This window comes from Somniosus microcephalus, chromosome 26 (assembly GCF_052327205.1).
Source record: "Somniosus microcephalus isolate GS21.2 chromosome 26, FLI_Smic_1.0, whole genome shotgun sequence".
In the NCBI taxonomy this organism is placed as follows: Eukaryota; Metazoa; Chordata; class Chondrichthyes; order Squaliformes; family Somniosidae; genus Somniosus; species Somniosus microcephalus.
Genome location: NC_141012.1, coordinates 2,226,869 through 2,240,983, shown reverse-complemented (window position 1 = coordinate 2,240,983; position 14,115 = coordinate 2,226,869). Strand labels below are relative to the sequence as shown.

General features: G+C 49.7%; 1 protein-coding gene across 3 annotated transcripts in view; it reads right to left on the bottom strand.

The window, feature by feature from the left end:
* Positions 1-1,500: 1,500 nt before the first annotated feature.
* Positions 1,501-14,115, bottom strand: part of usp2a (ubiquitin specific peptidase 2a) — a 100,654-nt gene continuing 88,039 nt past the window's right edge. For all 3 annotated transcript variants that reach the window (XM_085967655.1, XM_085967654.1, XM_085967653.1), the window contains 6 exons: positions 13,899-14,002; positions 12,240-12,320; positions 9,877-9,955; positions 7,297-7,404; positions 6,543-6,663; positions 1,501-5,896 (listed from right to left, as the gene is read on the bottom strand). In XM_085967655.1, the coding sequence (XP_085823781.1) occupies positions 5,809-5,896; positions 6,543-6,663; positions 7,297-7,404; positions 9,877-9,955; positions 12,240-12,320; positions 13,899-14,002 (581 nt within the window). In that variant the 3' untranslated portion in view covers positions 1,501-5,808. The remainder of the gene's footprint in view (positions 5,897-6,542; positions 6,664-7,296; positions 7,405-9,876; positions 9,956-12,239; positions 12,321-13,898; positions 14,003-14,115) is intronic.

Genomic DNA, 14,115 nt, shown 5'->3' with positions numbered 1-14,115 from the left:
GGTCTCTACAGTCATCGTCAGGAAGGAGGAGGAGGAAGCAGAGGAAGAGGAGGAAGACGAAGCAGAAAGAAGCAGCAGAGGAAGAAGAAGAGGAAGAAGCAGAGGAAGTAGAACAGGAAGAAGCAGCAGAAGAAGACCATGAAGAGGAAGAGGAGGAAGAAGAAGAAGCAGAGGAAAAAGAGAAAAAAAAGGAGGGAAGTAGAAGAAGGAGGGAGGTAGAAGAAGGAGGGAGTAGAAGAAGGAGGAAGAAGTGGAAGCAGCAGCGGAAGAAGAAAAAGAAGAGGAGGAAGAAGGAGAGGAAGAAGAAGAAGAAGGAACAGGAGGAAGAGGAAGAAGCGGAAGTAGAAGCGGGAGTAGAAGAGGAAGAAGAGGAAGAAGTAGAAGAGGAAGAAGCAGAGGAGGAGGAGGAAGACGACGCAGCAGAGGAAGAGGAAGAAAAGGAAGAGGAGGAGGAAGAGAAAGAGGAAGAAGCAGCAGAGGAAGAAGCAGAGGGAGGAGGAGGAAGAAGAGTAAGATGACGAGGAGGAAGAGGAAGAAGCAGAGGGAGGAGGAGGAAGAAGAGTAAGATGACGAGGAGGAAGAGGAAGAAGCAGAGGATGAACAGGATGAAGAAGAGGTAGAAGCAGAGGAGGAAGAAGCAGCAGAGGAAGAAGCAGAGGGGGGAGGAGGAGGAAGAAGAGGAAGACGACGAAGAAGAGGAGGAGGAAGAGGAAGAAGCAGCAGAAGAAGAAGCGGAGGATGAAGAAGAAAAGGAAGAGGAAGAAGCAGCAGCAGAGGAAGAAGAAGCAGAGGAAGAGGAAGAGGGAAGAAGAGGAAGCAGAGGAGGAACAGGAGGAGGAGGAGGAAGAAGGAGAAAGAAGCAGAGGAAGAGGGAGAAGAAGTAGTAGAAGAGGAAGACAAGGAAGAAGCAGCAGCAGCAGAAGTGGAGGAGGAAGAAGAAGAGGAATGGGATAGGGATGGTGTCTCCCGGAATGGGGGCGGGGGCAGGTGGGTTTTCCGGAATGGGGGGAATGATGGGGTCTGAGTCTCTTGGAATGGGGGGGGAATGATGGGGTCTCCCACAAAGAGGGGGTGCGGATGGGGTCTCCTGGAGTGGGGGTGGGGGGTGCAGATGAGTCTCCCAGAATGGGGGAGTCCGAGCTCGGAGTGGTTTAGAAATGTGTTGAGTTTCGGACACTGTGCCCCGTGAAGAGCGGCCCAAACACAGAGCACGGTGTGCGATCCCATGGGTTGGCTCGGGTCGTCTGTGTTGCCCGATTTTGACATGCAATGTCCAAGTACAGATTGGCGCTGACTGAGGCTCCTGGTTCAGAGTCGTCACCTTCACACAGAAGCAGAGTCCAAACCAGACTCTACACAGGGGAGAGCTGCAATAACAATGGCAAGGTCATGTGATCAGATGTCAAGTGGTTAGAATATCACGTGATTAAACCTCCAGGAATACTGCCAACCAGAGTTGGCAACTCCAATCTGAACCAAGAAAGGACAAGGCAGCAAACATCAGCTTAATATTCACAGTGTTTTTATTCTTTCAAAAGTAGTCTAAAAAAAACACAAAGTACATGCGCACGCCCTTCAGTGACCCGCGGTGCTGCATTACACCCACTGACTATTCCTGCAGCTCATTACCGACAGCAACAAGGGCCGGACCCACAGCAACAACAAAGTGCAGATTAAAAAAAACATTTTTTCTAGAACATTCCAGTTAAAAGTAAATAAAACAGTATAAGAAAGTAATACCAAGGGTAAGGAGTGTGGGCCAGGTGTGAGGAACCACCTGCATCAGTTTCACAGTATTGAGTAACTCGTGTGCTCACAGGCTCCCTGGCATCTCTGCGGCTTCAATTCTGTGCCCCAAGGACCGGCTATGGTCTCTTTCTTTCCTGTCCTTTTCTGCACTCTGCCACAGTCCGAGTCACAACACAAGAACCTGAACAGGTGACAAGCACTAGCTGCTCTAACCAAGCAGGATGGCGTGACCATCATGATGATCCCCTCTGCTCACCCCTCCCTCCCCCGGAACTTGCTGCACTACAGACACCGGTTTGTATCCACGTTTCCATATGTGCCACGGTTCCGAGCTCTGGCATGTGGGGAAGATTCAAGTGGAGACACAGAAATCCTCCGGGAGGAGAGGGGAGTTTCAATTGAGAGTTCGGGGAAAAAAAGTAAAACTTGCATTTCTATAGCGCCTTGCACAACCACAGGATGTCCCAAAGCGCTTTACAGCCAATGAAGTTACTTTTGAAGTGTAGTCACTGTTGTAATGTAGGAAACGTGGCAGCTAATTTGTGCACAGCAAGCTCCCACAAACAGCAATGTGATAATGACCAGATAATCTGTTTTAATGATGTTGATTGAGGGATAAATATTGGCCAGGACACCGGGGATAACTCTCCTGCTCTACTTCGAAATAATGCCGTGGGATATTTTATGTCCACCCGAGAGAGCAGACGGGGCCTCGGTTTAATGTCTCATCTGAAAGACGACACTTCTGACCGTGCAGCTCAGCACTGCATTGGGAGTGTCAGCCTAGATTTTTATAATGGTGAAATCATTTAAATTAATAAAGAGAAATTAAACACTCTCCATTTTTTTTTATAAACACAAACGTTCTCACTGTCTGTAAATGTTCCCTGGGCTCCTTCCAACAATGGAGATCCAAAATATTGCCACCTGCAATGCAGACTATTCCAGGACAGTCACAATTCCTCTGCCAGGTTTGGTGGGTTACATGTGTGGCCAAAGCAGGTCAACCGGTCAGCAATGGACAACAGATTGCCTTGGTCTGCTGGCTTTAGCTTACTTCTAGCAGTGAGTTGTCCTGATTATCAAACCTGCACCATGAGATTGGGAGGAGACATTACCCACCTCTCTGCCCTCAATGATCTTCTCACTAGAGAACCCAGGGCATCAGATACAAGGCTGGGGACCAGTCACACAAATCATGACTGAAAAAGTCCAAAACAAATCAACTTTCATCATCTTAGGGTAGGAAGGGATCAGAGCGAGGGAGATTAAATATAAATAAAACGAGAAAAGAAAATGCTGGCTTTACCAGCAATGCCCACATCCCATGAACGAATCAAAAAAAAAGACCCTCTCCTGGGAACTCAGCGAGCACACCAGCCTAACCCATAGCCTCCTCAGGAACTAGAGAGCGTCTCGTTTTAAGAGCAACATTCCTCGTTTAAATTACACAATACACCAAACAGGATTTCATATTGTACCAAGGTCAAAGACTGCTGCTTAGCACCCACTCACCAGGCTGTCATCCCAAGGCATAAGTTTATATATATATATATATTTATACTGTGCATGTATACACACAGCGGTTATTCTATATACTATAGATATATATTTAGTTAAAATTTCTTATGTACAACTCCTCACTGTACATAATATAAAATATATCCAGTGCTTGTTTACACGGTAAACAAGATAAATGCATAAACCCACGACATATCAAAATAGAACAGTCATCACGTCTCCATGCATTAGTTTAGAGTTTAAAATGAACACGTTTAAAACGCGAGTCTTTTCTTCAATAAGATATCTTATAATTAAAAAGCCCTGTAGGATGGTGCGTTTTGGGGCGGGGGGTAAGTCATAGACAGACACAGTGTGTTTGTTACAGGTGCCAAGTTGGCGATTAATAGGCCCCTTTCCCAGGGTGGACGGTGGTGCTTCAAGAATTTGTATGGGGAGAGCTAAACAAAGTGGAGAATGTCACCAGTCAGGACAGTAGCTATACTGCACTGGAAAAACCAATTTCACGGGGGAATACAGAACGAGCAGGGAGGATTGGAGCTAGGCTGGATAGAACATCCAGGAAAAGTCCTCACACAAGCGGCAAGAGAATGTGCAGCAAGTGGGCAGAGTTACAGAATCGGTCGGGTGTACAGAGAGACATATTTAGGATGGAGGGCAATTAAGGGGCGTGGAGAAAAGACAGGCAATGAGGTGAAAGGGATAGACTCTCGCGGCTAACAAGGTAGAACCTCCTCCTGTTCCCATTTCTCTTCTACCAACCCCCCTCAATTAAAGGGGAGATCGAGTAGATTGGGCCTATACTCTCTGGAGTTTAGAAGAATGAGAGGTGATCTCCTTGAAACATACAAGATTCTGAGGGGGATTGACAGGGTAGATGCTGAGAGGTTGTTTCCCCTGGTTGGAGAGTCTAGAACCAGGGGTCACAGTCTCAGGATAAGGGGCCAGCCTTTTAAGACTGAGATGAGGAGGAATTTCTTCACTCAGAGGGTTGTGAATCTTTGGAATTCTCTGCCCCAGAGGGCTGTGGATACTCAGTCGTTGAGTATATTCAAGGCCGAGAGCGATAGATTTTTGGAATCAAGGGAATGGAGATCGGGTGGGAAAATGGATTGGAGGTCAAAGATCAGCAATGATCTTATTGAATGGCGGAGCAGGCTCGAGGGGCCGAATGGTCGACTCCTGCTCCTAATTTTTGTTATGTTCTTATAAATTACAGGAGTCAGTGGCTCCCACAGCGAAGGCCAGCAAGTGCAATAGACAGTGTGTGGATTTCTGAAATCACCGAGTGACTGATCAGACATCACAGCTCGGGCGCAGAGAAGAGAAGAACATGTCAACCCCACGAGAAATAAAAATAAACCCAATCACAGGATGGCCTGGGGTGGGGGTGGGGGTGGGGGGAATGCTCCAGACTCACTTCGAAGATCACATTCTGTGTAATCCCCTTTGAGCTGAAACGAATCTCTCGGATTCCATGTGATCTCGTGTGTCTCAGATCAAACGATCCTGAAAGTCACATTTGTTATCAAGAAGGATTCTGCGCCGTGAAGGCGCTCGGTCCGTTAGCTGTAAGGTATCTTCAAGCCCCGTGTAATAGTTTAACATCAAACAGGGATCACAGGGACAATTCTCTACAGGACTTGGAGATAAAGCTGATGAACTCGGGCAAGTAAATGTTACTCCTGTCAGTCCACATGAACAGTGCACTAGTCCAGGTAATCCCTAACCTAAGTTAAGAGCTGGTTATTTGTCTTAAATCTGAAATTGCATTTCAACTTACTAAATGTGAGTTTTGTTTTTTATTTAAATATAATGTAAATTTAAAAAAAAAATACTGCAGGCATCACGGAGAAAGTGAAAGGGAACAATTCCCCCGGTTCAAGAAAGCAGTTCGGGGGCCAGGAATACTTGCCCCTCGGACTGTGGTGGTTCTAACCAGATGTGCCGCAGGGCGTTCAGGCAAATCACTACAACAGAACCAAAAAAATAAATAAACGTTTAAATATCTGCCTAAGCCCCGATTCCCTTGTTTAGAACTCTGGATCTGAAGCAGCAACAAACCGTCTCTATCCCTCTCTAACAATTTGTGGTTTTAATGTTTCAAAAGACTTGCAAGAAAAATTCTGCAACTGAAAATAAACATACTCCAAGACAGTGTGCGGAGAGCGGTGTTGGTGCAGAATCGTCAGCTCCAACAGCTCGCTGATGCGGGCGATATTTCATCGGGAAGGTGTCGATCGGAGCTGGGTTCGCTCTGCATCAGATGCTGGTGTGTGTAACTTTGGAAAAACTGTCAATGGCTGCAGGGCTGGTGAGCCCTGAATTTCAGAAAGAGCCCTTTGTGTGAGCCCTCCCCCATTCCCCCTCGCAGTCCTGGTACTGGTCGAGCTTCACCTGCTGGGGGTGGGGGTGGGGGAGGTCTCCTTGCCCTAGACAGGGATTTCTCCTTGGTCCACGATGTTGATTGAGGACACAAGAGATGATCACTGAAAAATGCTGCTTTGTTTTTCCCCGTTCTCTCGTGTCCGGAGACGGTTATATCCGAGAGGAGGGACAGGAAAGCTCGTAAAATAAAACATAGGCGTCACTCGTCCGTATCTGGCTCGATGACATCGGGGTCACTCTACAAAGAAAGAAGAGCATTTATGAATTAACCCTCTTGTTTTTCTTCCTCCCCTCCTTCCACCTGCCAACTGCTGCAAGTCTGCAGACAGTCGGCTATTTGACTGTGGAGGCGGCAGCAGGATCTTGCTCTCACCCAATGTGTCGTTTCTAGGAGGGTCACTCGAGCAGGAGAATCCTGGGTGATTTTAGCCACTCTCCAGCCAAGTTCAGTTATTACGAGCAATGTTCCCTCTAATTCTTTTTCTTGCGCTGTCCCTTTAAACTGGCTGCGCGGCCCATTCAAATTCTCGCGCATGCACGGTTTCTTCCTTATAAAAGCCAGTGAGTGGCCTGCGCGGTTCCTCTAGACCACTACGCGGCCACGCAGCTTAGTGGGAACGCTGATTGCGAGCGACTCGTATTTACATATTTAAATAGCAAACTTGCTCACTTCCTCTCCCTTCACTTGTTGCCAAGTCAACCGGCTTCAGGCATCACTACAGGCTGGGCGGGAATGGGCAAAATGTTTCTTTATTTTGTAATTCACTGCACGATGTTGGTGAATTAGTGCGGGGGGGGGGGGGGGGGAGGAATGGGCGGACAGCACGGAGGGGTGGGGGGGGGGAAAAGAATGGGCGGGCAGCACGGGGCCGGGGGGAGCTCACCTGGAGTCGTTAAAGTTGTACCACTCTGCAGTCTGTGGGTTCTTGCAGTACGCGGTGTAATGGCCGCCCATGGTGGTGCCCGAGTGATTGGACACAGCGTAGAGATTGTAAACTGCATGAACTGTGAAGAGAAAGTATGAAAAATTAAGATTTTTTTCCTCCGTATTTTAATCAACCATCCCATAGCAACCGATTGGATTTACCCTGTAACTATGGGAGAAGCTTTACTTATTTCTAGGAATATTCCATGACGTAGCACTGGTGGGGAAGAGGTTCTGTATCGGTTAAATCCTTTCCTTTGATGCTCTCGATTAAACTTTATCCTTTTTCCATCTACATACAGATTGGATTAAGGAACTTCTGGATTTAACCCCTCTCATGGTGTTTGGTGTCAGTATCCTTTCTCCCCCTCCTGCGCCAAAAAAGCAGGAAGTGTCCATTTAAACGGGCCGGTCTAAAATCGACAGTTTTACCTTTTCTAACTGAGGGCTGTTCAGGGACGGAGCAGCGAGAGAAACCTGCAGCTCTGCATCAGTCACTGTGCTCCCGACTCCATGAAATTGCCGAGCGCGGTCTCTGAGCAACTGGATGACGACTTGGTCTGGTTACTGGCTGGAGGATCGGCGCGGCAACACGCCAGGGCCACGCGGCAACACGCCAGGGCCACGCGGCAACGCGCCATTGATGCCTGTGTGCGGTGATCGGTACGGACTCTACACACCGTGAATATCTCGAGCAGTCCCACGTTACTCACCACTGTTCTCAGACGAGAACTCTCGAAGGTCGAGATCCTTCAGGGGAAAATTTACAAAGGTAGAGAGTTTACTGGTGCGAACCCGAGCTTCAGAGAATCGCTTCAAATCTACAGTAAATGCTGAGTCAAGGATCACCCATTGTAAAAAAAAAAATCAAATTCCTGAGTTTCAGTGGGATATCAAAATCAGGAGCAACAAGGGAAAAATGAGAATAGGAGCCAAGAAACAACATTAAGCAACACCGAGCAATCACAGTTTGAAACTAGGACAGGCTCCGCCGAGATTATCCAATGACTACCTCAGCCCCAGGGACCAGGGCTGTCCCGGGTGTCGGGGCGTTATAACCAGCTCAGCGCTTTCGGGTTAGTGAGAAAATCAGCCAGACTTCCTGCTTCTGATACCAGTCCAGGGATCTCCACCACCTCCCCACCCCACCCCCAGCCCTGCTGACGGGCAGATGCGGACAGTGGCTGTGACCAGGTTGGCGAGTAGCTGGGACTCAACACAATCAATAACCTGCCCAATACTCACTGTATACACACTCACGCAAATAACGGCCAATTTGGCAAGATACCAGAGATTGCCCGGCGCCTGTGGAACTGTGCCCCAGCGAGAGAGCGCGCGCCTGTGGAACTGTGCCCCAGCGAGAGAGCGCGCGCCTGTGGAACTGTGCCCCAGCGAGAGAGCGCGCGCCTGTGGAACTGTGCCCCAGCGAGAGAGCGCGCGCCTGTGGAACTGTGCCCCAGCGAGAGAGCGCGCGCCTGTGGAACTGTGCCCCAGCGAGAGAGCGCGCGCCTGTGGAACTGTGCCCCAGCGAGAGAGCGCGCGCCTGTGGAACTGTGCCCCAGCGAGAGAGCGCGCGCCTGTGGAACTGTGCCCCAGCGAGAGAGCGCGCGCCTGTGGAACTGTGCCCCAGCGAGAGAGCGCGCGCCTGTGGAACTGTGCCCCAGCGAGAGAGCGCGCGCCTGTGGAACTGTGCCCCAGCGAGAGAGCGCGCGCCTGTGGAACTGTGCCCCAGCGAGAGAGCGCGCGCCTGTGGAACTGTGCCCCAGCGAGAGAGCGCGCGCCTGTGGAACTGTGCCCCAGCGAGAGAGCGCGCGCCTGTGGAACTGTGCCCCAGCGAGAGAGCGCGCGCCTGTGGAACTGTGCCCCAGCGAGAGAGCGCGCGCCTGTGGAACTGTGCCCCAGCGAGAGAGCGCGCGCCTGTGGAACTGTGCCCCAGCGAGAGAGCGCGCGCCTGTGGAACTGTGCCCCAGCGAGAGAGCGCGCGCCTGTGGAACTGTGCCCCAGCGAGAGAGCGCGCGCCTGTGGAACTGTGCCCCAGCGAGAGAGCGCGCGCCTGTGGAACTGTGCCCCAGCGAGAGAGCGCGCGCCTGTGGAACTGTGCCCCAGCGAGAGAGCGCGCGCCTGTGGAACTGTGCCCCAGCGAGAGAGCGCGCGCCTGTGGAACTGTGCCCCAGCGAGAGAGCGCGCGCCTGTGGAACTGTGCCCCAGCGAGAGAGCGCGCGCCTGTGGAACTGTGCCCCAGCGAGAGAGCGCGCGCCTGTGGAACTGTGCCCCAGCGAGAGAGTCAGTGCCTGTGGAACTGTGCCCCAGCGAGAGAGTCAGTGCCTGTGGAACTGTACCCCAGCGAGAGAGTCAGTGCCTGTGGAACTGTACCCCAGCGAGAGTCAGTGCCTGTGGAACTGTACCCCAGCGAGAGTCAGTGCCTGTGGAACTGTACCCCAGCGAGAGTCAGTGCCTGTGGAACTGTACCCCAGCGAGAGTCAGTGCCTGTGGAACTGTACCCCAGCGAGAGTCAGTGCCTGTGGAACTGTACCCCAGCGAGAGAGTCAGTGCCTGTGGAACTGTACCCCAGCGAGAGTCAGTGCCTGTGGAACTGTACCCCAGCGAGAGTCAGTGCCTGTGGAACTGTACCCCAGCGAGAGAGTCAGTGCCTGTGGAACTGTACCCCAGCGAGAGTCAGTGCCTGTGGAACTGTACCCCAGCGAGAGTCAGTGCCTGTGGAACTGTGCCCCAGCGAGAGAGTCAGTGCCTGTGGAACTGTACCCCAGCGAGAGTCAGTGCCTGCTGTACAGGAGACGAGAGCCCTCGACAACAAAGCACAGTATCGGAGGGCACACAGTAAAATAAAACAGGGTGAATAAAGAGCACGAGAATGAGACAGATAAGAAACAGATAGAGAGATTGAGAAACAGATACAACAGAGAGCAAGACAGACACAACTAAACAGAGAATGAGACACAGAGAGCACTCCTGAGTACTGTGCTCAGCGAGAGCAGAGCGTCTCTAGCTGGGAATGACTGGAATTATCCAGTATCATTCTCCTTGGGCTGCTTACTGGCATCAGGGAGACATCAGGACCAGTTCAGTCTGGACTAGAACTAAGGTCTCGAGATGAGAATAAGATTGTTCCAACTTACTGTCGCTCAGGTCCCGCATTCCCTCAATTCCAGCAGATCTTAGTATCTGTCCACGCTAAATAAACTCTGACTAAATTAAACCTCAGTGCAGTGGCGATAAGGACTGTCCAGCCAGAAAAAACACAATGTTCTAGAAGCGACTTATCAGAAGGATACGAAGCACGAGGATCTTTGGGAATTTCTGGATTGTGAATTTCTTGGTGCATTTTCTTCGGACTTTGCATCTATAACAGGTCTGGAACACAGAACGCACGGAGTTAGAGACAGGAACCTGCGTCCCCTCACATTAAAATCACCCCACAATTCAGTTAATGCAAAGCAGGAAGGTTGGAGTTCGATATCTGGTCTGTGCTAATTTACAAACAGGAACAGGAGGAGGCCATTCAGCCCCTCGAGCCTGTTCCACCATCCAATTAGATCATGGCTGATCTGTACCTCAACTCCATTTCTCCACCTTAGCTCCATATCGTTTGATACCCTTACCCAACAAAAATCTATCAATCCCAGTCTTGAAAGCTCCAATTGACTCCCAGCATCCACAGCCCTTTGGGGAGAGAGTTCCAGATTTCCACTAGCCCCTGTGAGAGAAAAGTGCTTCCCTCCTGAATGTCCTGGCTCTAATGAGAAGATTATATCCCCTTGTTCTTTATTCTCCCACCAGAGGAAATAGTTTCTCTCTAACCGTATTAACATTTTAAACAAGTCAGTCAGATCATCCCTCAATCTTCTATACGCAGAGGAATACAGCCTGTGCTATGCAACCTGTCCTCATAATTTAACCCTCTAAGCCCTGGTATCATTAAATTATGAATTAACTGATATGCCAGAGAGGTGGGTAGTTGGGAAACTGTGGGTTCGGGAGAGGTGAATCAGTCAGCTCATCGTTGCTCTGTGACTCGTGCTGGGAAGGGCACCTGCGACAGTCGACTGAGAAGAGGATTCGTCTCGACTGTGATGCCCCTAGGATAGAATATCCCATTGACACACACTGAGCTCACATGAAGAATGGGCAGGTGGGGAGACCCATACCCAGCACAAATCAATCCTCCCAGGAAAGGAGGGGAGGAAAGTAGGGTTGATGGATACCAAGCACTCATTGAGCACAAAACATGCACGTGTAGAATGTTCCCCCAGGAGCACAGGAACAATGACATTCATTTGTCAATTTCCAGACGTGCCCTGTGATACTGGGCGATGTTAAGCTGACCCACAATTACCCTTTAAGACAGCTGGAGTTTGGAAAGTAATCCTGGTTTCCGTTAGTCACCCATGCTCCAAATCTCTAATATTCTTCCTTCAGCAAAGGATTGTTGGTTCCGATTAAGTTAATTGTGTTAATCCCATCATTCTTGACACTGGCCCTTTGATCTCTATTTTCCCTGGGGTGAGAGTGAGTGAAGAGTTCTGGGAAACAAAGTAGGCTTTAAATATCTTCTATCCAGCAAATGAAAGTCTCTCCCTGTCAAGAATCATGCTCTGGCCTAGATTCTAGATTACCGGCACCCGGCTACCGACCATAGAACATATATATCAGAAACGCTGCCTACGGAGGGCACGGTCCATCATCAAAGACCCTACCCACCCCAGCCACAGTCTGTTCGCCCTCCTACCATCTGGAAGACGCTACAGATGCATTCGCACCCGTACGACCAGATTTAGGAACAGCTTCTTTCCCAGGGCTGTCATCCTACTGAACTCCACAAATAAACACTAAAGCCTGCACATCTGCCGATGCACTTTATTATGGTCATATTTATGCTAATATATATGTACAAATGTATGTTGAAATGTTTAAGTGTCCTAATCCAAATTGTACACTCTCGGGAGCCGCAAGCCTACATTTCGTTGTACTGCACTTGTGCACTAACAATGACAATAAAAGTTGATTTGATTTGATAAACCGTCCTCACTCCAAACTAAGCCCATTCTTGTCTGGACTGACCCCTAGTCAGGATATTCAGCGGGATCGAGCCCTTTAACGTTATTCCGCAGTCCCCCAAGTATCGGGGGGGGGGGGGGGAAAGTGGGCCTCCCCAGGGAATAATTCTGATCACCATGGCCCTGGAAGCTGTGGTTTGCAGGCAGAACCCATTTTCCCATTTTGGGTTCTGAGAGTTTGTCTTTCGGATTAACCTCTTACTTTTAAATATTTCCTCCTTTTTAAGTCAGAGTTGAAATGGAGTTTGAGCCCGACCTTGAACTGTTATCTCCTCTTCCCAACAATCCTCACATGGCCTGCCCAAAAATCAGGACCTCACGCTCTGCTGTGACCCCTTGCCCTTCCTATCAGCACTGTGGGAGTGCCTTCATCACAGACTGCAGCGGTTCAAGGTGGCGGCGGCTCACTACCACCAGCTCAAGGGCAATTAGGGATGGGCAATAAATTCAGGCCTTGCCAGTGCCACCCACATCCAGAGAATGAATTTTTAAAAACTTGGTTGCTAACAGTCAACCTCAAGCACTTTCCGCACAAGTGGCAAAACTCTGACTGACCATCGGGAGAGCAAAGGTCAACTCACCGGCTTTTCATCTCCATCCAGAACATCCTCTTTGGTGAACAGTCTTATACAATCCATCAGCGAAACTTCACCGTAACCTTTCTGCAATAGGAGCGACAGCCGGGGATTAATAAGCAACGCAGAACATTTTAGGAAAACTGTTGATAACAAATCAGCAAAGTCAAACATTACAAACTGATTTTACGCAAACACCAAAAATGGGCTGAGTTGGCAGCGGAGGGGTCGGGTCGCACTGACCTTTGCACTTAGAGTCCTTCATCCTAATTTCAATTGACACACAAAGAGCTTGCCCAAAACGCACTTGGCTAGGGAGAGCAAAATCCGGCAAGGCAACAGCGCTTAAAGGGCTGCAGCACGCCATTAAAAGGGACGTTACGATGGTGACAGAAAAAAATGGGCTAACTGCTCACAGGAGCGCTGCTCCCTTTAATACTGAGGAGTTGGAGGTTCTGCTGTACTAATGGAAGGCTAAAGACTTCCTTCCAGTAAAAGTACAGGTGCCAGCTGCATCGAGTGAGATTGTTAATCAGTCACCCTGGCTCCAGTTCCAGCTGCCAATGAGGAAGGGGTTTGCTGACATCAGGAGGCAGGAGAAGGCAAAAGTTGCTTGCATTTTTTCCAGGGCCCGTCGACCATGACATAAACCCAAGATGAAACTCCCACACCTCGTGAGGACCATTCCAAGCACCGCACACAGCCACTGCCCTTTGCACACACACTTACACCGTGCTAGAGCTGGACAGCACACATTGCGCCCATGGGAGCTGCCAGATGTAGCACAGTAAGGGGTCCAGTGTTGTAGTGGTTAGATTACTGGAACAGTACTCCAGAAACGTTAACTAATGAGCCGGGAAACATGATATCAAATCCCACCAGGGCAGTTTGAGAATTTTAATTCAGTTGAATTCTGGAAATAAAAGAAAACCCAGTAAAAGTGACCCTGAAGCTGTCGGCTTGTCATAAAAACCCAACTGGTTCACTAATGCCCTTTAGGGACGGAAACCTGCCATCCTTACCCGGTCTGGGCCTACACGTGACTCCAGTCCCACACCAACATGGTTAATTCTTAACTGCCCTCTGAAATTAGCCCAGTGAGACACTCAGTTGCATCAAATAGGCATTAAATGTCAGCCTTGCCCACATCTTGCGAATGAATAGAAAAGCAGATGCTCAGGATTCACCCCTCTACTGTAGGCATCAGTAGCCATGGACGCAGAAGTTAAGCCTGTTCTAACGGTCAACCCCCAGTGTTTCCCCTCTGTCCTAAGTGTGACTGTGTAGAATGAAGGCAGCATGGCTGTTTCCTGGACATTGGCTACAGGTAAGGATGTTCCTGTGGTCAGATACCATCTGAATATTAGCAGCCCCATGAACAGTGGACTTCCCTGTTGTTTGTCAGGTGCTGTAACTTTCTCTGCATCGCTGCTTCCCCCCGGTACGCAACCCCGCTTCGCGACCATCTCACACTTGGCAGCCGGTCCTGAACGTGAACCTGATGTAACTACATCCTGTAAAAACTCCCTTGTAACTTTTGGGGACATTTACACTGCAGAATCGCAGCGGCAATCAAGGTGTTTGGGTAAAGGCAACACAGCAGAGAATTTTATTTGTTAATATGCATTCATGGGCTGGCACCGGTCAGTAACGGTGGTATCGCACCTTCGAGATGGGCAGGGACAGGTCCCAGAAGGGGTCGAATACAGTGGAGCAATAGCCGCACTCACTGCAGGTCAGGGAGCTTTTCAACTGGCCCACAAAATGGTCTGAAAAACAGAAACCAGCAAAGTTGTTACTGATGTGCAAAAATCTGACTCCCCCACCCCCCCTCAATTTTCACAATTCTGATCTGTACAATCGCACACGTGTAGCTGATTCC